Genomic DNA, 26,240 nt, shown 5'->3' on the forward strand with positions numbered 1-26,240 from the left:
TTTTTCCATTTGTAAAGTATGACCTTGCACGCCAATGTCAACATGATATCAAACAATTGTCTGTCATGAATGTCCGGCAATTGTGCTTCTAAAGGGCCCAGAATGACATATATAAATTCCTGGATAGGAGTGATTCCAAATACTTGCTGAATACATGTAAATATTTTACTCCAAAACGGTCGCAATAAGGAACAATTAAAAAGCATGTGGGCCAAGTCACCTGGTGCTTCCTGGCAGTTCCAACAGTTAGGCGTGTCCCTCAGTTTACATTTAAACAATTTCTGGGGGGTCCAAAACACTCTGTTCAACAACATATATTTAGTTTGGCATAGGATCGGGGATACCTTGTTTGTTAGTGCGGTGTTGTGTATCACTTCCCAGTCTATCGCTAGGCCTGTGGAGTTAGGCTCCGACTCCCACTTACATTCTGTCGACCTATGTGGCTTCTTGGGCAGGGGGAGGAGCAGTTTATATACTCTGGATACAAAATGATCAGCATGGTACAATATTCGGAGACGGGTCACTAGCCAAGGCAAGTCTGTAGTGAGGGGACATTTGGAGATAGCGGCTTTCAGTTTTAGGAATTGGTAAAATTCTATGGGTGGCAAATTAAATTTCTCTTGCAATGACGAGAAGGGTAGGGGCCTGCCATTCTCATAGAGGTCACTCACTATATGTATACCTTTCGCAGCCCACAGTTCCCAATAAAGGGTCTTTCCCTCCATCCGGAGCATAGGGTTACGCCATAATGAGATCAGAGTAGATCTCTTAATCACCGAAGCAGTTTTGTGGGACTGATCAAGTCGGAGGAGTGCTCTTCTGGTATTCAGTAGAATGTACTTAGAGTGAGGTACATGGGCCAAGTCCATGGTGAGGATAGCCGAGAGGGGTGCATGTGCCATTAAGGGACGTTCGATAGTTAGCCACACAGGAGTGTAGGATGTAGCATCAACCAGCCAAAGTGCCCCTTGCTTACAGAGGAAGGCTGTTTGGTAGTTCCTGAACGAGGGCAGGCCCAGGCCGCCCTTTTCCTTCGCTAATTGCAGCTTTTTTAGTGATATCCTGGCTTTCTTCCCTCGCCACAGGAACTCTCCGAACAACCTATCCACCTTCTTAATGAATTCGTCTGAAAAAGTCATGGGTAGCATGGAGGCTAGGTAGTTAACTGGAGGCGTGCACATCATTTTAAGGGTCTCGGCCCTACCCCACCAGGATAAAAATTTTGGTGACCAGCTGTCTAGCAGCTTAGATATCTTTTTTAATGTCAAGTCTTCATTTAATTTCAGAGTCGTAATCAAGTCCTTCTCAAAATCTAAGCCCAAATATTTAAAAGCTTTCGGTTGCCAGGTGAGGCCAGATGAGCCCAGAATTTCTTTACCCCCAATATTGTTTAATAACTTAACTTCTGTTTTGTCTTTATTCAGTTTATACCCTGAAACTCTAGAGAACCCCTCAATTGTGTCCATCAGTGCCGGGGAAGCCTCGTCGGCTTTTTCTGTCAGGATCAGCACATCGTCGGCGTATGCAGTCAATTTTACAGTGCAGTCATCAAATGGAACACCGGCAATGGCTTCATTATGTCTAATATGCCACAAAAAGGGTTCTATTGCTAGTAAGAACAGAGATGGTGATAATGGGCAACCTTGTCTCGTCCCCTGTTTCAAACAAAAGGAAGAAGAGAAGGAGCCACCCGCTCTGACCTTGGCAGTAGGGCCGGCATATAAAGCCATTACGAGTTTAGTAAACGTCTCTCCTAGGTTAAAGTTGTGTAGAACCGCCTCAAGGAAGGACCAATCTACCTTGTCGAAGGCTTTTTCCGCGTCTAGTGTGACAGCTACCGTGGGAGTTTTCAGAAGTTTTGCTTTTTCTAGGGCATGGGCTAGTACTCTGGTGTTATCACTAGACAATCTATGTTTCAAGAAACCCGCTTGGGATGGGTGCACAAGGGTAGGAAGGACTTTTTGAAAACGGGCTGACAGAATCATGGCCAGTAGTTTACAATCTAAATTGATCAGGGAAATCGGCCTATAATTTTTTGGTAATGACGGGTCTTTGCCGTCTTTTGGCAGAACTGCAATAGTCGCTTCTGCTAATGTGCCCCTTACCTCCCCTGACTCCGTGAATTCGTGAAAGAGGTTTAGAAGAGGTTTAATCAAATCCGTTTTAAAGCTTTTATAAAATTTGGCCGTGAAGCCATCTGGGCCCGGTGCCTTCCCGCATTTCAATCCCCTGATCGCTTTTTCCACCTCAGTAGCCGAGATCGGCTCATTAAGACTGAGTTGTTCTTCAGGCTTTAACTTTGGTAGAACACATTCCTGTAGATACTCCTGAATTCTGTCTTCATCCACCAACTCGTTTTTAGCGTATAAGTCCTCGTAAAAGTCTTTAAAGACTTCAGTTATTTTTTGGGGGTCTGAGTGAGTAATTCCTGCAGAGTCCCTAATAACATTAATAGCATTCTTTTGGACCTTGAATTTTAAGTATGCCGCTAGGCTCTTGCCGGCCTTATTAGATTCACATAGCTTAAACCTTCGCTTCCTGTCTAGCCACACCCCCGCCCTTTCGCTCACTAGCTTGTTATATTCATATTTTCTGTTGGTCATAATATTGAACGTCTCCCTGTCCCTTGTCATTTGGTGTTTGTTCTCTAGGATAGCTATTTCAGCTTCTAACCCTTCCAGCTTTGCATTACAATCTCTGTTCATTGCTGAACGAATTTTGATGCACACCCCCCTTATTGTACTCTTCAAAGCCTCCCATCGTACTAGATCTGAAGTGTCCCCTTTCGCATTATTCTCCAAATAAGATCTAATGGCTGTTAGAATTTCAGTTCTATTTTGTTCTTTGCTTAAGATTTCTTCATTGAGTCTCCAAGACGTTTGTTTAGGTGACGGTTTAATGTTACAAATGGATAGAGAAATGCATGAGTGGTCTGACAGTACCCTTGGTTCAATTGATGTTTCCTCTATCCTTGCTACGCCATTTTGTGTAATGAAAATGTAGTCAATGCGGGAGAACGAGTCGTGAGGGGAGGAGTAAAATGTGTAATCCCTATCAGTAGGGTTTTGTATTCTCCATGTATCAATTAAGGGAAATTGTTGACATAGTTTGATAAAGGCATTATGTGATTTGTTCGGTTTGAATACACATTTTGAATCCCTATCTAAGGCCGGGTCAAAAGGGAGATTGAAATCACCCCAAATATATGCACCGCCGTATCAGGTATCGTTGCAATCTGCTTGACTAAGTCCTGCCAAAATTCCAAGTCATTAGCGTTAGGTGCGTAAACATTAGTGACAAAGAATTCTGTGTTGTCCCTAGAAAGTTTCACTGTGACCCAGCGTCCCTTTTCATCTGATGAGGAAGACAGTAATTCTACTTTGGACTTTTTTGACAGTAATACCAGAACTCCATTCTTTTTACCAAGTGCACTAGATCCTACAACCTCCGTATAAAACTTGTTGCGCAGAGTGTAAAATTGTTTAGCATCTAGTTTGGTTTCTTGTAGCAATACAATGTCCCCCTTCTGCCTGCGTACATAGTCTAATATCTTCTGTTTTTTAATGGGTTGATTTAAACCTTTAACATTCATAGACAGAATCTTCAATCGGTCAAGTGAGGTTGCCCCAAATGGAGTGGAAATCGTTGTATGTGACATTTAAGTTAGTATATGTATCGTGAATGGTCCATGAGAGCCAAGAAGAAACATGTTACACGGCGCATTATGCATAGAACACATTGGTTTGCTCCCTATGACGTAAAACGGGAAGAGACCATGCGCAGACATCTGGGCGCCCGGGGATAGAATATGACTGGTCTGAGTACGGGTAGACAAATACAACATATGCATGATACAACTTGTCCAATCAAGAGCAAAGAGATAGACCGGAAGAGAAAGAAATAGCAAGGAAAAGAGAAGAAGAAGAGGAAGAGAAAAAGAAAGAGAAAGAAGAAGAAGAAAAAATGCAAACCATAGAACACAACACCCATCCCCCCCAATCCCCCACATCCCCCCACCCCACCCTCCCCAACTGTAGTACAGAAGCATGGCGACGTGAGGAAAACCGCAGCAACCCTCCCGTCTAAACTAGTCATGTATAGACATTGGAACAGTTATACACAACGCAAAATGCATATAAACACTACGTAAGCAGTGGGACATTAGAACATTGGAATGGTGTGGCAGAACCAACATGAAATCAATATGAATCCACTAGCACGCTCCCACTATATATTCTTGATAAATCAGAAACAATCCTATGTACCCATTCGATTATAGCTATCGAGCAGAAAGTTGAGAAAACAACGACCTGATCCATTGTAAAGTATTATAGCTTCATACCCTACATCAAAGGTCTGTAATGGCTAGTAGTCTTTAGGCCCATGCATCAGTGGTGGATAACCTAAGCAAAATCAGTAACTTGACAGTAACCATTCCCTTAAACAAAGAGTCTCAGCGTGGTCGACCTGAAATCCAATCTACTCCGAATTATCCTGCCAATGTACCGGAGTCTGCTCCATTCAAAAGGTTTAGACCAATAACAACAGGTCTGTGTCAAATACAACTGGAGAAGCAAAGTAAGGAGACCTCCAGGACTTTAGTTCAAACCCTAGCGCGACGTTTTAAGCATCATAGAACTTCCGGTGCAAGAAGGCATCCGTAAACTTGGGACCTTACCCTGTAGTTACCTTGTAATTGACAAGCGCATTAGGCTTGTAGAATCAGCAGAGCAGAAATATCCTGATGAGAATACTGAGGCTCAGATGTGGTCATTTGTAGCCTGAAGCCGAAGCTGAGGCTGCGAGGCTATCTGGATTGTTAGTTTCCATGTCGCGCTCCATATCCCGTTCTTCTACGTCATCAAGCATATGTTTGAGCTTCCTGGGATCCGTGAAGTAGTGAGACGATCCACGTATTGTCACCCTGTACTTCGCTGGGCCTACAAAGCCAAATTGATATCCCTTCACTGTCAGTTGTGGACGTAGGGCAAGGAAGGCCTTCCTTATTTCTACGGTCTCCTTACTGTAGTCTTGGGAAATGTAGACCTTGGTGTCCTTCCATAGAATATGATTGTGCTTCCGCACGAAGGCAAGGATTTGCTCGACATGTTGGTAGCGCAACGGTTTACACACGATGGGCCTTGGTCCTCTCTGCGTCTTAGTGATTCTCCCTGGCACTATATGTGCCCTGTCAAATTCAAGAGGGCTTGTGAAATTCAGGTTCGTGGCTTTAGTGAACCAGGATTCCAAGAACCGAACGCATGAACCTTCCGACTCTTCGGACCCCTCCGGAATTCCAAAAATGCGTAGGTTCCCTCTCCTATTCCTATCCTCCAATTCGGCTAGTCGTCTAGCCGTCTGGTCTGAGGAGATGTGTAGGTGTTTCAGAGCCGTTGAAGTTTTAACCTCTATGTCTTCCAGGCGACTGATCCGGGATTCTGTTTCTGTTAGGCGCGCATTAGTATCTCGGATATCTTGACGGATTGCCACCACTTCCTCTTTAGAGACCTTGGCCAGGTCCTTCACTTCATCCAGCCTATTCAATATCATATCAAGTGTGTCCGGAGTAATCTTCTTTGGTTTATTTGGTGATCCCGGGTTCGAGTGATCCGACTTAAGCCTTTTAAGGGTAGTCTGGTCTTTGGTATCCATCGTGGTCGCTAGAACCTTCCCTGAGTTGCCTGGATTCTCAAACTGCGTCCGGAAAGGCCCCCCTTTGGTAGTCACGTGGAGTAGAGTGTGCAGCACAAGTCCATATAATAGAGTGGTCAACTAGATCTCAGTACACTGGGAGCAGTATTACCTCGCGTTTGGGATCTCAGTTACAGAGCACCTCACATATTCATTCAGACTGCGCACGTGGTGTACACTGGCATTGGAAAAAGTTTTTGCGGAGACAAGACTATCGTTGAGAGGCTCACCGAATATTGATTATTGTGTAGGAAGAAGAGAGCTGAGTTTTAGGCACTAGTCAGCATTCGGGGAAAGCACTGGTGTAGCAGGGAGTCGAATGCAGTTCGGTATCATGTAATCCAGACACTCAGCTTTAAGCCCCCATCAACAGAATGGCATCCATTATGTGTTAAGCACAGATCACATGTTTGGGGGAGTTCAATACAGTCTAATGGTTGGTATTGCAGACATACATCGTGGTTGCATTAACATTAACTTCTCATGGCCATATGCTCACATGTTCAAACTGGTAGAGCAGTTGTCAGCATCGCTCTCCTGTTGTTGCATGCGGGTTAATTTAAGCAGAGATGGCGGGGAGAGTCACTTTGTCTCGGACTGCGGTGCATTACCGAGTGGCGGCCGCCATCTTGTCTAAGACGGAGGAAGCCCCGGCACGGGCGATCACACAGTACTCACGCGACCAGTGTTTTGGTCCGTCCGCTCAGGAGCGCATTCCTTCGTCGGTCCTTCCCTCCGCTTCAGACTTCCTCGCTAAGGCAGGTTCCCCACATCGGCACGCTGGAGGTTACTTCTCGCTCCGCGTCTTCCCTTCACCGCGTTCTGCTGCCATGTGCGTCCGGAGCTTCGAACGGCACAGCTCCCGAACCACTGCAGTTACGATCGCATGGGGCAGCTCCTCGTATTCCGTGAGTGTTCCGGTTCTTGAGACTGCGGTCACATCTCAGCTACAGAACTAAAGAAGCGTTCCAATTCAGGATTCAAGCGCTCGTGACGGGAGGAGAGACGCTCTAAGCCGCCATCTTCCTCAGCGTCCAAGCCACGCCCCCGATCAATTCACATTCGGAGTAGCTCGAGATACCAGTATCTTCGTGCCCAATCCGGAGCCACAAGGATGACTTGGGCCCGTTCGCGCCTGATCTTCTTCAGCACTCTGGGCAGAAGTTGGATAGGCAGAAAGGCGTACAACAGACCGCAACTCCACTCGCGACGAAAAGCGTCGCCGAGCGAGTGCTGCCTTGGAAATTCCAACGCGCAGAACAGAAGACATTGCTCGTTCTCTTCGGTGGCAAATAGATCTAACCAAGGCTCTCCCCACTGCTGAAAGAGACCTTGCGCCACGTCCGAGTACAGACGCCATTCGTGATCGATCATGCACCGGCAGCTGAGTTCGTCCGCCATGGTGTTTGGCAAACCTGCCAGGTGTTGAACCACCAGGGTGATGCCCTGATATTCCAGCCATGTCCAGAGGCGCAGAGCCTCCTGACATAGGGTCCACAACCCCACCCCGCCTTGTTTGTTGCAGTACCACATGGCGGTGGTGTTGTCCGTGAACACCTGCACTACACTTCCCCGGACAGAGGGAAGGAATGCCTTCAGTGCAGCCGGATCGCCCACAGCTCCAGAAGGTTGATATGGAGCCGGAGACCAGAGACCTCGGATCTCCGCCTGTCCCATGTGGCCTCCCCATCCTAAGAGGGACGCACCTGTCACCACTGTGTGCTCCGGTTGGGGAAGGGAGAGGGATCTGCCACTGACCCAATCACGGTCCATGAGCCACCACTGCAGCTGTCTCGCAGTGCCCTTCGAGATCAGGACGTGGTCAGTCAGGTTGCCCTGATGCTGTGCCCACTGGAACTTCAGGTACCACTGGAGAGCCCGCATCCGCCACCTGGCGTGATGTACCAGCAGGATGCAGGAGGCCATCAGCTCCAGGAGCCGCAGGGTGATTCTGACCGAAACTCTGGATAAAGGCTGAAAGATTAGAAACAGAGCCTGAATATCCCAAACCCGCTGCTCGGGAGGATACACCAAAAACTGCGCCGAGTGTAAAACCGCTCCGATGAAGAGGATCTTCTGAGAGGGACTCAGGTGTGACTTCGGCACGTTGATGGAGAACCCCAGCGAGTGCAGGAGACCGGCCGTACTCTGGAGGTGGAAGACGACTGTCTGGGGCGAGCCCGCCTTCAACAACCAGTGGTCAATCAATCAATCAATCAGTGACACTTATAAAGCGCGCTACATACCCGTGGGGTCTCAAGGCGCGAGATAGGGGAATACTGGAACCCCTAATCTGCGCAGATGAGCTGCAACCACTGCCATCACTTTAGTGAACACCGGTGGGGCACTGGTAAGGCCGAAGGGGAGCACGGTAAACTGAAAGTGCTCGTGGCCTACCATGAACCGCATGTAACGGGCCAGCAGGACATGAATATGGAAATAGGTGTCCTGCAAGTCCAACGCTACCATCCAGTCTCCAGGGTCTACAGCAGCCAGAACCTGAGCTAAAGTCAGCATCTTGAACTTCTCCTTCAGGAGGAAGCCGTTGACGCTCCTGAGGTCCAAGATAGAGCACAGGCCCCCTTTGCCCTTCTTTGGAACCAGAAAGTAGTGGGAATAACAACCACGTCCTACTTCTGGACCTGGAACGCGCTCGATGGCCCCCTTAGCCAAGAGGGCCGTAACTTCCTCTCGCAGAAGTTGCAAGTGATCCCCCGACATGGTACTGTGGTGGCATGGCTGGAGGGGTCGCCTCAAAGGGGAGGGAGTAGCCCCTTCGGATGATTTGCAGCACCCACCTGTCTGAAGTGATGGAACGCCAGTGGAGTACGTGATGGCAAACCCTGCCTCCGACTGGCGTGGAATGAGCCTGAAAGCTCGGACTAGGAAGGCTTTGAGGCAGAAGCTGCGGGAGCTGATGTGGGCTACCGGCTCTCTGACCCCCTGCTCCGCCACGGCGAGCAGCACGTCCGCGACCGCGTTGAGGCTGTACAAACGTTTGGGGGTGCCCCTTCCGTGGCCATGAAAGAGACGAAAATCAGAAGTTTGCTGGCGCTGGCCCGACAGGCCCAAGGACTTGGCCATAGCCCTGAAGTCCTTAAAGCGCTCAAGCTCACTATCTGCTTTGTCGCCAAAGAGGAGACGGCCATCAAAGGGCATGTCCATGAGTGTGTTCTGGACACCCCCTGAAAAACTGGCGGACCTCAGCCAGGCATGATGAGTAATCGCCACAGTTGTTGAATTTGCTCTGCCCAGCGAGTCCGTGGTGTCAAGTCCACATTGGATGGAATACCGTGCTGCGTCTCGGCCGTCAGCGACAGCCTGGGCGAGCCGTGTCTGGGCCTCCGCCGGACACTGGGGCATCACGTCCGCCACCGTATCCCAAAGAGTGGGTGTAACAGCCCAAAAGGCATGCAGTGTTAATGGACTGCAATCCTAGGCTGACTGAGAAGAACAGTTTCTTGCCAAACTGATCTAGCCTTTTGGATTCCTGATCCGGCAGAGCGGTCGGGAATGCGGTCTGGGGCGTGGAGGCCTGGCTAACCAGACTCTCGGGGGTGGAGTGGGTGGACAGAAATCAGGGGTAGCCCAGAGCCGGGCGTTGGCGTCGGTCCACGTACTGATCCACAGGGAGAACTGTGGAGGGCTTGGACCAAGTGACCATCAGAAAGTCAGTGAGGGCCTCATTAAACGGCAGCAGAGGCTTCGTAGAGCTGACTGGCGGTTGAAGCACCTCGGTGAGCAAGTTAGTCCTCACGCTGCTGCAGGGAGCTCAAGGGCTAGGGCCTTGGCCGCCCTGCGCAACACCACAGCATAAGTAGCCCCCTCCTTCGTAATCACGGAGGGAGGAGAGAGAAAACCAGTGTCAGGCGAAGTGTCTAGACCACTGGCATCCCCCAGCTCATCTGTCCAGTCCCGACTTAAACGGCACTGCTGACCCAGAGGGTCCTCAGACCCCTCCCAGTCCTCCCCTTGATCCGTGTCCTGATTAACAGGCATGTCAAATGTCAAAGGTTCTTATATAGCGCCTTATTACCGATAGGTCTCAAGGCGCTTGCTTTGGGAACCCGTCCTGGCTTTTCCCTGTGAGATAACCCCTACTGGGCATCCCCAAGGTGAAAGCCAGGCATCCCGCCATGGGGGGGCCGTAGTGGAGATTAAGCAAGCTATTGCCCAGAGTTGCAGAGTGTGAACCCGTGATTCGAGTAGGCACCGAAGCGAGAATTGTCGAGTCCGTGGACATTTGGGCTCAAGACCTTGCCGCGTCGGGAATTGATCCCTGGTCCCGGGTCTGACCTCTGCTTCAGGGTCTGCCTCCTCTAACCAGTGAGCCACACTTGCATAAATGACAGAGCCGGGTCATGGGTGAAGGGCTCACCCATCGACGTTGGAGACGGCGCTGCTCCGACGCCGAACCGGGACTGGGGCTAAAACCAGGGACGGTGTTGTCCGAGGATGGCGCCGGGGTCAGCACCAGCGGAGGAGTCATAAGGTCAACTGGCGTCGACCGGGATCCAGGCCTGGATCCCACGGGATCCTGCACGCCGAGACCGAAGTTGCCGACGGCACTGGGGCCGAAGCCACCAGCAAGTTAGGACTCCCAGTCGGACCCGCGGGCCCGAAGCCGCGCCGGCAGGTGTCGACGGCGGGAAGAGAGTCCTCTTGGCAACGAGGAAGTCTCTAATATCGCCCGGAGTTGCATTGAGTCCAGGGAGCGGAGGGTGTGGGACAGTATGCGGCTCCTGAGCCGCGTGAGTGGCAAGGGGAGACCAAAGAGCAACACTGCTTCTTTTTGACATGCCTCGACTTACCCGAATGCGAGGACTTGGATCCGGATGATCGGTGATGACTGCGGCTCCGTGACCAGTTCCTCGACTTCCTCCCCGACTGGGACCTCGAGCGGCACAGAGTCGACTGCCGGAGCTCGAGGAGCTTACGGGAACGCTCCCGCCTAGCCTTCGACGTCAAGGCCCGGCAGTCAGGGCACAACTTAGCATCGTGGTCGCCCCCCAAACAGTAGGGACACCGGCGGAGGGGGTCGGTAACAGACATCAGTCGGTTAAAGGCGTCACACAGCTTTAAACCGGGCATCCCTACTGGCACCAGGAGTCGAGTCGACTCGACAAAGATAGACAAAAATGTCCAAAAAGTTAGTAAAAAAATGACTAAAGGTGCGTGCTCTTCCCGGATCTGCGCTAGCTGGCGCGGAAAAAAGAAGAACTGACGTCAGCGCGCGAGGGCGGCGTCTAAGTACTCCAGCGACATCATTCCGGCGATCACGACACCGACGACTGACACGGAGCCGCAGACAACGCCTACCGACGCGCAGGGGTACTGCTGACGAAAAACTTTCCGTATCTAGTCTGACGCCTGGGGGTAATTCTAGGGTAAGGAATCTACCGGTGCATGACTTACTATGCCCGGTTGCTCTAAAATAATTTGAATTGACTTGCTGCTAACTGGTCTTTACTGCTGCTATTTTAGAATTGACTTTTCATATATCGCCGAATTTTAAAACTTCTCGCATTTTAATTGGAAATCATTTTACTGTGCATTGGGTGCTTTGCTTAGTGTTGTTTAGTCCCTACCTGCCTGTGCCCCGTTCCACCGCGGGTTTTCCCGTTTGCGTGGAGGGCACGGCGGCAGACAGCTAGTCCCCCCGCTCCCATTGGCTGGTGCCGATCAAGTGGTGCGCCAGACTCGGGCCGACCATATTTTATCGGGACGACTGGAATCCTCGGTTGGTTCTCGTTACCGGTGCATGACTTACTATGCCTGGTTGCTCTAAAATAATTTGAATTGACTTGCTGCTAACTGGTCTTTACTGCTGCTATTTTAGAATTGACTTTTCATATATCGCCGAATTTTAAACCTTCTCGGATTTTAATTGGAAATCATTTTACTGTGCATTGGGTGCTTTGCTTAGTGTTGTTTGGTCCCTACCTGCCGGTGCCCCGTTCCACCGCGGGTTTTCCCGTTTGCGTGGAGGGCACGGCGGCAGACAGCTAGTCCCCCCGCTCCCATTGGCTGGTGCGGTCAGGTGGTACGCCAGACTCGGGCCGGCCATATTTAATTGGGAGGACTTTCTCCGCGCACAGCGGACGCGCACAGCGGGCGTGCGCCGAAGTTGCGCCCGTCCGCGCTAAGGACGCGCAAGGGGCTAGTTGGGCTGGACCTCGTTTTACTCTTCATAAAAATCGTGAGTTATATTCCCACTCTGCACTTCATGCACTTAGACCTGGGTTTAAACTGTGTCATTTCTCTTCTATTCCTGACAACCTGGTTAATCTCAACTGTTGCAAAGGGGTTTCTAGATCCATACGCCCTCGCCATTATTGTCTTAATAAATCTAGGAGATATGGAAGTCAGTTTCCAGTTCCTAACGATTTAAGTGAGGCTGGCCTGCTCCTTAATGCTAGGTCGTTGGCTCGTAATAATGTTGCCTTCAACGACTTTGTCTCTCAAAAAAGGGCCCCTTGGGTCTTTATTACCGAAACCTGGGGTTCTGAAACCTCCGGCCCTGACTTCGTAGAGGCAGTCCCCGAGGGCTATTCTTTGGCCAGAATGGATAGGTCAGGACGAAAGGGAGGTGGCCTGGGTATCCTTTTCAGAGACACTTTTACTTGTAGCACTAAGCCTCTTTCATTACCCTCTGATAAGTTTGAGGCTTTGTATTTCTCTATTAATTTCCTTCCCTCTGCCTCTTTCTCTGGTATTCTCTGTTATAGACCTCCTGGCCCCAGAACGACCTTTGCCCATGACATCCTTAAATTGATAGAGCCCTACGTTGATAAGCCCCACTTCAGTATTCTCGGCAATTTTAATTTTCACTTAGAGGCCATTGAATCGAAGGATACAGCAGTACTTGTAGATGGTCTAGCGGCATGTGGTTTGGGTCAACTGGTCATTGGCCCCACACATATGGCCGGCCATACGCTGGATGGTATCTTTTCAAATGATTCAAGACTTTTGGCAGGAACTCCCATCCCCTCTAGGATTACCTTTAAACTCCTGTGCTTAGCCCATGGTGCTTTTTACGGCGCAGGCTCAGAAGGTATCAGGGCCCTTCTGTGTGTGTATTCCCCCAGTAGAACCCTCCGGTCTTCTTCCAAGAATTTGCTTGTGGTCCCCAAGTTCACAAAGGCAAAGTGGAGAGGCAGAGCTTTTTCTGTTCTAGCTCCTAAACTCTGGAACTCTCTCCCTTTGGAGCTCACTAGCCAATCCTCTTTAGCGGTCTTCAAAAAACACCGGAAGAACTGGCTTTTCTCCCAGGCATATTAGGGACTGCGCCTTTTGTGGCTTCCTGGTTTAGCTATCTGGTAATGTGGACCTTTTGTTTGTTTGTTTGTCGCCTTGATGCCCCTTGGGGCTAAGTTTTGCGCGGTATAAAAATGCTATTCATTCATTCATTCAACACTAACGTGTTTCTTTCAGATTCTGTCTTTCAGATACTAGCTTTTTTGGCATAAGGATTTTCTCCAGTGTGGAGTTTCTCATGGTGAGATAGCGTTTTTCTCTGCAGCTTTTCTGGCATTCAGAGCACTCATAAGGTTTTTCATCAATGTGGAGAATCGCTTATGGTTAGTGAGGCTGTGCCTATCAGATAGGAATTTCTGGCATTCACAGCATTGGTAATGCTTTTCCCCTGTGTGCGTCTGCTCATGTAGAGTGAGATTTGGTTTAAAACTGAGGCTTTTCTGGCACTAAAATATTTTGATGGTGTGTTTTCTTATGGCGCTTGAAATTTATCTCTACCTCTGAATCTTTTCTGACAATTAGAGCACTGATAATTTTCTTCTCCAATATGGATTCTCATATGTTTAGTGAGATTATATTTAAGGCTGAAACATTTTTGGCATATGGAGCACTGATAAGGTATTTCCCCAGTGTGGGTTCTTATATGCTGAGTGAGACTGTTTTTTTCACTGAAACATTTGTGGCATTCAGAGCACCAATAAGGTTTTTCCCCAGTGTGGGTTCTTATATGAATAATGAGACTGTTTTTTTGGCAGAAATATTTTTGGCATTCAGAGCACTGATATGGTTTTTCCCCAGTGTGGGTTCTTATATGCTGAGTGAGACTGTTTTTTTCACTGAAACATTTGTGGCATTCAGAGCACCGATAAGGTTTTTCCCCAGTGTGGGTTCTTATATGAATAATGAGACTGTTTTTTTGGCCGAAACATTTTTGGCATTCAGAGCACTGATAAGGTTTTTCCCTAGTGTGGGTTCTTATATGCTGAGTGAGATTGCTTTTTACCCTGAAACATTTCTTGCATTCAGTGCACTGATAAGGCTTTTCCCCAGTGTGGAATCTCATATGCCCAGTTAGAAGTGATTTAAGTGTGAAATCTTTTGAGCATTTAGAGCACTGATAAGGTTTTTCCCCAGTGTGGGTTCTTATGTGTTGAGAAAGAGTTCTTTTGTCTCTGAAACATTTCTGACATTCAGAGCATGGATAAGGTTTTTCCCCAGTGTGGGTTATTGTATGTTGAGAAAGAGTTCTTTTGTCAATGAAACATTTCTGGCATTCAGAGCACTGATAAGGTTTTTCCCCAGTGTGGATCTTTGTATGCCGTGTGAGACTACTTTTTAAACTGAAACATTTCTGGCATTCAGAGCATTGATAAGGTTGTTCCACAGAATGGGTTATTGCATGTTCAATGAGTTTGCTTTTGTAACTGAAACATTTCTGGCATTCAGAGCACTGAAAAGGTTTCTCCCCAGTGTGGGTTCTTATATGATGAGTGAGACTGTTTTTGTCAATGAAACATTTCTGGCATTCAGAGCACTGATAAGGTTTTTCCCCAGTGTGGGTTCTTGTATGCCGAGTGAGACAGTTTTTGTCACTGAAACATTTGTGGCATTCAGAGCACTGATAACGTTTTGCCCCAGTGTGGATCTTTGTATGCCGTGTGAGATTACGTTTTACACTGAAACATTTGTGGAATTCAGAGCACTGATAAGGTTGTTCCACAGAATGGGTTATTGCATGTTGAGAAAGACGTTGTTTGTTACAAAACCTTTTTTTGGCATTCAGAGCACTGATAAGGTTTTTCCCCAGTGTGGAATCTCATATGTGCAGTTAGAAGTGATTTAAGTTTGAAATGTTTTGGGCATTCAGAGCACTGATAAGGGTTTTTCCCACATTGGATTCTTGTATGTTCAGTGAGTCTGCTTTTGTAACTGAAACATTTCTGGCATTCAGGACACTGAAAAGGTTTATCCCCAGTGTGGGTTCTTCTATGCTGAGTGAGACTGTTTTTCTGAATGAAACATTTCTGGCAATCCGTGCACTGATAAGGTTTATCCCCAGTGTGGGTTCTTATATGTCGAGTAAGACCGTTTTGGTCACTGAGACATTTCTGGCATTCAGGGCACTGGTAAGGTTTTTCCACAGAGTGGGTTAATGCATGTAGATTTAGACTCGGTTTGAAACTAAACCTTTTCTGGCATTCAGAGCACTGATAAGGTTTTTCCCCAGTGTGGATTCTCATATGCTTAGTGAGATAAGATTTACGCCTGAAACTTTTTGGCATACTTTGCACTGAGAGTGGTTTTCCCCAGTGAGCATTCTCTCAAATTCAGTGAGATGAGATTTATGGCTGAAACTTTGTTGGCACAGGTAACTTTTTTCCCCAACTTGGGTTATTTTGCTTTGATTGAGACGGGTTTGAACACTGAATTTGTTCTCACAGCCCGTGCTTTTATCAATTGTATTCCTAGAGTTAATATCTCTACTTTTCTCTTGCTTATATGCCACAGTAAGAGCGAACCTGATTTTAGAGTCGGGCTTGTTTAGATAATGTTCAGCACTTATCTCTAAAAGAAATTGTATGTAATCTTCTTAGCACTTGAATTGAGCAAAATATGTCTGGAAGCAGCCCTGTAACACCCGTCAAAATGTTTCTAGCAGATATTAGTCTTTTGGTTATAGCCTCTCTGGCAGCAACTTATTTTGTGACTGAAGTTTTTCTCAAATCTATTTGTATAGGTTCTTAGCAATGCAGTGATAAGGTGTTAGTCTGATATTTAATGATTAAGCTGAGAAGTCACTTTTTGCACTGACGTATTGGCAGTAACTGAGGACATTAAAACATGCACAGTACTATTGTGGATCATTAGTCGTAGAACATCAGTTCCTTTTACCCTTTCTATGTTTGGTGTAAGGTTAAGGTTTGTAGTTCCGAAGACGAGGATTTATTTACATTAGCTATAGCGCAACGGTGCTCCTTTAATCCATTTTTATATTTAACAGTTTTACATATCACTCCTGCACAACAGATAATGTTGAGGTGATTTACATAGAATTACAGTACACCACACAATAAAAAGGAAACAATCTGAGATGGTCATGAACACAATAAAGTGGTGAATTTTTAAGGTTTTCGCAAGAGTGAGCAGAGTGGGTCAAGGTGTTATATCCCGAGGCAGATAGTCTCAAACTTGCGTAACTGGTTAAAAACGGTTGTTGAACAAAGGTGATTTTCCAATCTTTTGGTTGTTAACGTGTCAGCTTCGGAGTCTTCTTTCAGTGTCTTTTCTTTGATGGTATCCAGAAGAAACCTTTAGTTGTAACTTTCTTTTATGCAGTGTGTGCTTCCTCTCTGGAATTACATGATACTTTAGATTAACGTTATTCTGTCATGCTGAGGCAATTTGGCTTTCTGATAATATTTCAGATGAGGATGCTGAAGTGATTTTTCTACATTATTTCTGATGCTGTGTGCACAGATATGGCTTTGCTCTGGGTTAATGAAATGCAAAATTAAAGACTTCACTTACAGGTATAGTACTTTCCTCGGAAAATGTTTAAACGTAGAATGCTGGATGTCCTTCAGTTTTTCAAAATAATCCTTCTTATGGCACTGACATTCAGTTGCTTAGTGCTAAATCTTGCTTTCTTCGTCCGTGATTTCAATCACCTATAGTATTAAAATTAAATAGTTAATACATGTACATTTCCCAAAATATAATTTACAAGCCAAATCAATGCAGAATTTTGAAAATGTTGAGCTGTTTTTCAGACATATAATGGTAGCATGAGAGTACTTGAATGTAGGAGTGAGGATTTATAGAATTTTCAACATTCTATTAAGATCACAAAGGATACATGTCCCCTCTGGAGTTGTAACATAGAATCCCAAAGGCAGATATTAAAGTCATATGCACTAGCACCAAACAGATATTAAAGAAATATATACTATTAATTAATTTGTATTGCAGATTTCTGGGACGGGAATGACTCTACCACGGAAAACAGGCGTTTTCCCCTGCCCTGAGTTACCACCTACTTGTATCTGATATCCTGACTTTTGAGTTTTGGCCTCTGCCTCAAGCAAATCTATTGTGTGCTGCGAGGACTACGCCTAGACCTATCCCTCAACTATGGTCCAGAGTGTGAATCAAGGGCAATGAAATTAAGGCGTACTTTCATGTGCTCATTTTATTCCACCTGATTATCAGTTGTTAGGTTTTTCTGCACCTGGATTTACTGGGTGCAGAAAATCAGGACACAATTTTTTTCCAGACAGAAAAATTAGACTGAAAAGACGCATAAGACTCTGAATGCAGCAGAAGCAGCCAAGACGTATGCTGTGTTTTTTTACTAACTGGGGAAGCACACAATTCTTCCCTCGGTTGGTGTTCACTGTCGTTGTCGGCCTGTGATTCTGTGTTGAGTGCAGAGCGTATCGAGTAGAGCCGAGGGGCCAAGCCAAACCGAGGAGGAGTTGACGAGGAAGGGGAGCGGAGCAGAGCCTGGGACGACTGCCCGGGTTGGTTTTGTGACCGGTTCCCGCACCCGAAGGTTTCTCCCGCTTCACCCGCGTCCTGTTATACGGGCACTTTAAGTTCTACGGATCTGCAGGAACGGCCGCTGCCGGCACCGCGGTGCTAAGGCACTGCTGGTGCTGTGGTGCCGCACGTGCGGCGTCCACTGCAGGGGTCAAAGGAGCCTTGGCCTGCGGTGCTGCTGGTGCGGCGGCTGCTGCAGGGCACAGAGGAACAGAGGAGCACAGAGGGCACAGAGGATCCTTGGCCTGCTACCTGATTTTATGTATATACCTAGCATTGAGCAGAGCAGAGCCAAGGAGTGGAGAGAAGTGTCTACATCTGCCGTCTGTAGTGGGACTGGCTCTGGATCCCGCTGAACGATTGCCAGCATTCTCCCTTGTATTCTTGATAGCGATAAATAGCAACGAACAAGCAATGAACAGTGAGTGGTGAGTGACAAGTGGCAAGAGGTGTGTGGCGTGTGGCGAGTAGTTAAAGTTGATCGGTCAGTAAGTCGCTGAGCCATTGGAGTCTGTAATACAAAATAAGAGAAATTATGCAAAGGGGAAAGTGATATAGACTTTGACCCTGTTTAAGCACCCCTCGACCCCTGAATTACTCTGCATACCTAGACTACAGAGATACCTGAAGCCCGGATATTAATTAATCGATTGATTAATTAATTAAATAAGTAACCACCAGTACCGGCGGATTATGTACCGAGGTGTGCTTTGGGGGTGTTTTCCCCATGGAGGTGTTTTGAGGTGTTTTTGTCCTATCAAAGCACGCTTTGGTCTTGTCACTGGCCCGTTTGATTCGCTGAAAGAAGCAAGACTTCTTCACCTTAGAGGGTGTATTATGAGGTCAGGAAAGGAGCGGCCACCTTTCCCTCCTATCAAAAGGAAAAGAAAAATACAAGAAACACTAATATTAGATACGTTTAAAACAAACCAGGCAGGTGACATACAGTCCTTTAAATCATCTAAAGTCCATACATTTGGGAAAGTCGCAGTCAAAGTTTGATTTTATGAAAGATCCAACTGGTGCTATGCTAAGAAATTGTTGGTGGTAACCAGGTATAAAGGCAAGTAAATAACGTAAGTACAATAAGGTGCTACCAAGCAAGAAAGAAAGGTTACCAAACGTTCACACAATCCCAGAGTAAAACTTTGGGTATAACAGTTATTAAGGTTTCTCACTGAGCACTTCAAAAATCAAAATTTTCGCTGTAGCAATTCATTTAAGAGTCAATATTTCCAATTGTCAATAAAGTTGGTGATATGCTAACCTTGCTAATAACCCATGTGATCTTCAAACTCCAAATAAACCACTGAGTAGAACAAATATTATATCCCCTAAGCAAGGAGTAAGTGAACCAGGCCACCCTGAGTCTGAAGCTGAAGTTGAACGAATGTCAAATTCAACTAAGGACCAAGTCAACCATTGGGGTAAAATAACAGACCTAAAGATATTAACTATTCCACTTACTGGTCGTTCACAACAAGAGGACCCAAAATGCACAAATCTACTGAGATACTCAGCAATTACTATCAACTAGGCAGCTAATGCCAATGGAAGTGCAAGTGTAGAATGTTTATCTAGGGACCTGTATTGATACTCCTATTCCTGACCCTTGTCCGGTTATAAATCACTAATATCCATACAACGGCACAGAAACCCGTTTCATAAATTAGTCATAGCGCATGCTGTCACATTAAGCAAGCACTATTCCTCCAGCCCCCTAGAAAGCACACCGAGTTCTTAAACAAATCCAAGCCTCGAGCAACCTGGGAAATCCCCGCCTGCTATGTTTCGATTTAGTCCGAGAACTCCTGTAAAGCACTGCAAGAACGCTCAGTTCTTAGTGACATCCTTATTGACGTCTTATGTCCATCCTTACGTCAAACCCAGCACCTCTCAGGTATAAATATACCAACGCTGCCCTAAGCAAACACACGGTGGTGATGAACCTGGAGCAGTGACTACTTGCCGGAGAGCCCAGCTGATGCGAGAGCCCACGGACGCTGCCCCTCCCCTTTTGACGCGCTGAGGAAGACGCTGTCTTTTCTCTTGCCGAGAAATCCAGCCTCCAGCGTTTCAAGCCCACTTTCGCGGGTGACTGGGATACCGAGTCCTGAGAAAGAGATACCAGCCCTCCAGCCTTCTAAATCCCACGTACTGAACTGACTAAACCCTTACAGAGAATTCTTGAGTCAGATTCTTGGCAAAACAAACTTAACTTAAACTGCTACTTAGTTACTCCCTCCCATGTATTAGGCTTAGGTCAGGTACACCGGGGTAGGCGTAGTTAGAAGCACCAGTTGAGTACGATTAGTCAATGTATATATGTATGTATATCTTTTATCCATTTTAAAGTATCATATGGCTAAGAAACCATATCAATGCTTTTACAGTATTATTTTATAATCCTGCTTTTACTGTATGCACTTTACTTAACTATAAGTATTGCAATCGTAGCGATTCATTTCTCTTGTATGAGAAAAGAGACTGATCAATAAATAACACCTTTTATTGAAAACGCCCGTCTCTTCTTTTCTCTACAATCTGGTGAAACTAAGTACGCACGTATTGACTGAGTAAAATAGCTGTCTTTTGTTTTCACACGACTCTAGAGATATACTCTTGATCAGGGAGAGCAAAGTTGTCATGTTCTATGGTTGTCAGAAACTAAATCCCTTCTTGTCTATCCAGGGAGGTTAAAATCCTCCTTGCCTATTCGAGAAAATTTCTAGTGAACTCTGAGCTAGCTGGCACACAAAACTTAAGTCTAATATCGACAGTAGAAGACCTAGTTAACCTCTGTCCTACGTCTATACTATTGAAGATATTACTCCAATGCGCAGAGCCAATTGGGAATATAGGAACTACACTACACAAGTAAAAATCAGAAAAGCTAACGGTATAGGGGAACCATCTAATTTGGGCCAAATAAATCAACCAGAGCAAGAAGCTCCAAATGAACTAGATGGTGGGGTGAAAATCATAAGGGAAGCCAATACCCCATTGAAATCGAATACATTCAGTTAAAAAACTGGACAGCTGAAATTTAATCAAAATAACGATCTCAAATTAATAAGGATGAATACAACAGCAACCCAGAAACTCTAAAGCATTGGAGTACTCAGTATCAAAAAGACGTTTTGAATAGTAGTCCACAATTCATTAATTCGTGACGAGGGACATGATTTTCAAGGACCACAAAAAGAGGAGTATAAGGACCTATCATTCATAAATGGGCAACACCATTAGCCCAGGTACTTAGGTACCAGGAAGTGGGAACGCGTGAGCAATTTGGAATTAATTCTTCAAAAACTCGCAATTAACTCTGGAAGCTTTAACATATCAGTCAAACAAAATGGAGGCCCAAATAGATCTCTTGAGCGCTATGGCATCCTCTGTTGCCGGTAAGATAACAACGCAAAATATTCTAACAGTAAGGGCACAATCTCAGCCAATATCTACGTATGCAGAGTTAGTTGTGCCCCACTAATTAACAAACTGTCTACCATTCCGGATATTTTAAAAACAATAATTAACGATGTAAAAGGGAATTTTCCTAATGTGGGAATTCAACCCATCAATACCGACTGCCCCTCCAAAGATACAATAACATGTAAAGACAATACTGTTGTTGATAAAGGAAAAATAGATGATAAAACAAAAGATCAAGAAGTGATAAACCTATGCTCGACACCATCAACAATGACAGACGTTGGGGAAAACATGGCGGCAGTCGGCTGACTGCGGCAGTGCTCAGCTCCGTCTAACCCCGCAGATGCCTTGTCAGTAACCGGAGGGATCTGACTCGCCAGCAGTTTAGTCTTTACGGTTTTCGGTTTTCCAAAACGAGTAATACGGAACCGTGTCACTTCGTTCAGCCTCAGTAACCGCAGCGGCGAGCAAGGAAGGGAACGCCCTGCGCTCAGCGAGTCTCCACCTGCATTGTATCCGTGGAGGCCTGCCGCTGCCGAGCTGCATAGAGGGAGACGCTTCCAAAGTCTCTACGGTGTCGGCTTCTCTAACGGAGCTCCCTGCAATCTGAATGCGCTCAGCGAGTCTCCACCTGCATTGTATCCGTGGAGGCAAGCCGCTGCCGAGCTGCATAGAGGGAGACGCTTCCAAAGTCTCTACGGTGTCGGCTTCTCTAACGGAGCTCCCTGCAATCTGAATACCGGTCCCTACGCCTCACCAGCTTTCAAACTACACGAGGATTGTGCCATTTTAAAAGTCTCCAGATCGGTTGCAGTAAGTAAAATACGAGTGAATGAATGGTTTGATAGCAAGGCTTACTACGCTTCCCCCTGCCAAACTCAGGCATACATGAGTGCTTTAGAGCCCGTTAGGAAGCTAAGAGGGAAGGGTGAATCAAAGGACTTAGTGGGGGCAGCAGTATCTCGCAGAAAGAGAGGAAAGAGTACATTGCAAGTTGTTGCTGAGGAGGTGGATAAGGAGGCTTCTGAGACAGGGGAAAGTTCACAATTAGACCAATTGAACCAAGAAACATCCTCTTATCTCTCAGTGGAGGTTAAAGCAAAAAGGGGGAGAAAACGTGCCAAAGCTAAACCTTCAACAGCTCCCATTCCTAGAGTGACCCCCTCTTTGCGCTCATATTTCAAGGTGATTCCTCAGATTTTGAGCCTTGGGAGAGAGCAAACCCAATCCAGTAGTAATATTTCCAAATCAGGATTCAAGACTATGGAAAACAAAGAGTCGGATTTGCCACCTAAGACCTTAACTACTTTAGTTGAAAATCAAGCTGCCTGCACGGATCTATCCCATACTACACAAGTAGAAGAGACTCCTTTGGCGGAGTTTGAGGTAGAGAGCTCAGAACTGAAAAATATAGCGGAACAAGGCACAACAGACGCTGAAAATGTATTGGCAGTAGATGAAATATTATTACCGAACTCCTCAGTAGTTGGTAGAAATGATTCAGTTGAGAGCCCTATCAATCACATTGAAGATAACTTTGAGGCTAGAATATTCGATGAAACTTCTTTGGGCGCGCCTCAAGAATTAAGTGAAGCGGCTGTTTCAGGCACAGAGACTATTTCTGTAGCATCGGTACAAGCAATGTTTGCAGCCTTATCTGCAGAGATTAAGCAAGGATTTGCTGAGTCAGCCTCTAACCAGAGAGAGATAAGAACCTTTTGTGAATCTCTTGATGAGAGACTAGGCAACCTGACGTTAAGAACTCAAGCTCTAGAGGAGACAGTGGGCCAAATATCAATGAGAGCTGAAGGCACCACGGAAGATATTGTAAAGCTTAGGAAGGAAGAACAAGCCCTCTCCGAAAGAATGGAGATTTTAGAAAACAACGCAAGGCGGAGTAATGTACGTATTTTGAATATTCCTGAGGGGAGCGAAGGTGTTCATATCAAGAGTTATATAACTACCTTACTAAAAGAAACACTAAATCTTTCTCAATCTACTGAGGAGCTGGCAGCGGATATTCAGCGTATACACCGAGATCCCTTTAGACGTAACATGCAGCGGACCAAGCCCAGGAAAATTCTCGTTAATTTCCATACCTACTCTTTAAAAGAACAAATTTTGAACCAGGGACTTAAGCTCAAGTCACAAACATACAAGGGATATAACTTCCAGATCCGCTCTGATCTGTCCCGCTTTTACCTTGGATAAAAAATGGGAGCTAGGGCAAAGGATGGACGCTTTCCGCAAGTTTGGCGCAACAGTACAGATGGGCTTTCCTGCATCCCTTAAAATCATGATAGACAACAAAATGCACAACATCAGATCAGTGCAAGCTGCAGACGATCTCCTATTGTCTCTTGGCAATAAGAAACAAAGAGTGTGACATTATGCATTGAGGACATAATCTTCATATATGGAGAAATCACCCCCATAATTGGGTAGTTTCCTAGAGCTCCCATAGAGGAAATCTAAGAGGAAAATCTAATATAATTAGTGTATAAAGTTTATAAAAGCACAACTCTACAAAAAAAAAAAAACTTGGAATATATGGGGGAAAACAGGGAAATAAAAAGGTGTAAAGAAAAAAAAAAAAAAAAAAATCGGGGGTGGTAAGAAGAAACTAAAATAAAAAAAAAAAAACCACACAATTACACAACTGCACAACTACACTTACATTACTCGCATTAAGCTAATCATAGAAAGTAATGGCAAGTCACATTGTAGATACTAATAGGCACGAGGGGTCAAGATGGGGAAGAGCTAGGGGCACTTACTTCCGGAAGTTTTCCGGTTGGTGAGTACGGGGTTTTCCCAGGGTGGGTGTCGGGGAGGGAACGGGGGGGTAAGGGGGCACAACTATATTTCAAATAAAGAGCTCCAATCGGTTTGTGTAAATAACTTTCTTAACACTATGTTTTCTTCTCATCTTAAGCCACGTAATAATAATTTTCTTGAACTTTCCAGTCCCTTCTTCTTAAAGTCAGCCATAACAATCTACTTTTTTCTACAACCTAATGAGTAAATTAAAAATATTATCCTGGAATGTTAACGGTCTCCGCACCAAATCGCGGGCTAACAAAATTATGCAGTATCTCCGAGATTGTGATGCGGGGATCATTATCCTCCAGGAAACGCACTTAATCGAGAGTGAGATGCTAGACTTGGTTTGTAGAAATAAATGGATAGAATCAGCTATTTCAACAACACAAGGTTCCAACATACGGGGGGTCTCGATTATATTCAGAAAATCCGTGATATTCAAACTAATACAACATAAAGTAGACACCGGAGGGAGATGGGCTATTGCAGCAATAGAACTAGGTGACACTAAGCTTACTCTTGTTGGTTACTATGGCCCCAATATAGATGACCCCTCAGCATTGGAAACACTTTTTAGCCACCTACTTCCCAGACCCAGTGATTATAGCGGGAGATTTCAATATTACTTTGGATCCACTGTTAGATAAATCCCCTAATAGTAGGCAGAAAACTATCTCGAAATCTAGAAACTGTCTACTAGGTTTAATGAACCAATACGATTATATAGATATTTGGAGATTCAAAGAGGGTCTAAAGCAAGAATTTTCGTTTAGAAACTGGAAATATAGGCACAGATCCATAATTGATTTCATTCTCACAAGTAGAGCTTTAGCTGAGAATATCATCGCAATACCCTACAATCCAATACATCTCGCTGACCATTCTGCAGTAGTGCTCGATTTAAAACTGACTTCAACACCATGTACAAGAATATGGTCTTTTGACAGGTCTCTTCTTTGTTCGATAGAAGATATTACTTTTTTACAACTAGAGACAAGATGCTTCTTTAGCACTAATAAGGATACAGCCCCCATTGGAATAATTTGGGACGCTTTTAAGAGTACATTAAGAGGTCTTATTAAAAATAAAGTAGTCTACCGTGCGAGACAATATACAGACGAAGTAACTTCCATCGAAAGAAAAATCTTGACTCTACAAAGGGATATAGATAACACCACTCTTACAGATAATCAAACTATTACTATTAAACAAGCTGAATTAAATAGGTTGAAGCTCTTATTGTCAGCAGTACTGGAGAAGCGGGTTATACAGAGATGGGAGGCAAGCAAACTTTCGCATTTCCAATATGGAGAGGGGGCTGGAAAGCTGCTTGCCTGGAAAACAAAATCTGATCGGGCGCGTAATAATATTTGCTCAGTCACATCAGCGCAGGGCACTGTTTCCAGAGATGAGGAAATTAGAACAGCCTTCAGGAATTTCTTTGAGTCTATATACCAAGACGATCTTAAGCCTAAACAGAGTGACATAATGAATTGGCTTGAAGGTATATCTCTTCCGTCCTTAACTACCGAGCAATCCTGCTCACTAGATAAAGAAATAACTATAACAGAGGTTGAGGAGGCCATTAAGAAAGCTAAGAGTGGAAAGGCGGTGGGTACCGATGGGATCCCTTGCGAGATATATAAAAAACGTGTTTCGGAGGTTGCTCCAGTGTTAGCCACTCTGTTCAACCAAATTCTTAGAGAAGGCGAATTACCACCAGAGTCATGGAATAATGCCTCTATAACCCTCATCCTGAAGCCAGGTAAACCCGCTTCTGATTGCGGCTCATACAGACCCATCTCCATATTAAATGCCGATTACAACATTTTTACATCTATATTAGCTAATCGGCTCGGTCGGGTGGCTCCGGATATTATAGCTTCGAACCAAAAGGGGTTTATTAAAGGAAGACAGCTTGGGGAACTTACATATGAACTGATTGGCTCAATAGATGTTGCAATAAAGGAGGAAATTCCACTGGTTGTTCTTACCCTTGATGCCACCAAGGCCTTCGATAGGGTGAATTGGTTATACCTATCGGAGGCTTTGAAGAGGTTTAACGTGGGAGATAGATTTCGGAGGACCATAGAGCTTCTGTATCGTAATCCATCTGCTTCTTTGCTAATTAATGGTGGCTTGACAGAGCCTTTCAAGGTCATGAGAGGAACCAGACAGGGTTGTCCCCTGTCCCCCCTCCTTTTTGACGTATATATAGAGCCTTTTGCTCAGACTCTTAGGGACAATAGAATTATTAAACCTTTTATTTTTGGTGGCTGGGATAAGAAGGTGGCACTTTATGCCGACGATATTATGATTTTCTCCACAAGCTACGAAGAGGCATATCCAGAGATAATTGATCAGGCCCTTACATTTGGGAAAGTGTCAGGGTATGAAATTAATGCCCTTAAGACAGAATCAATGTCCTGGAATTGTAACAATACGAATAACAACGGGACATCTAAAAGCCAAATTCGTTATCTGGGGGTGAATATAGT

At 45.6% G+C, this 26,240-nt stretch overlaps 1 protein-coding gene across 1 annotated transcript in view; it reads right to left on the minus strand.

Moving 5' to 3' along the window:
• The window catches only part of LOC147737528 (uncharacterized), a gene marked incomplete at its 5' end in the record, with an annotated part of 327,972 nt that overhangs the window by 88,129 nt on the left and 213,603 nt on the right, over positions 1-26,240 (minus strand). Inside the window, 1 exon segment of the mRNA XM_086924375.1 lies at positions 13,594-14,665. Coding sequence (XP_086780501.1) covers positions 13,594-14,665 — 1,072 coding nt within the window.

The sequence above is a fragment of the Lissotriton vulgaris genome, chromosome 1_1 (genome assembly GCF_964263255.1).
Source record: "Lissotriton vulgaris chromosome 1_1, aLisVul1.2, whole genome shotgun sequence".
Lineage (NCBI taxonomy): Eukaryota > Metazoa > Chordata > Amphibia > Caudata > Salamandridae > Lissotriton > Lissotriton vulgaris.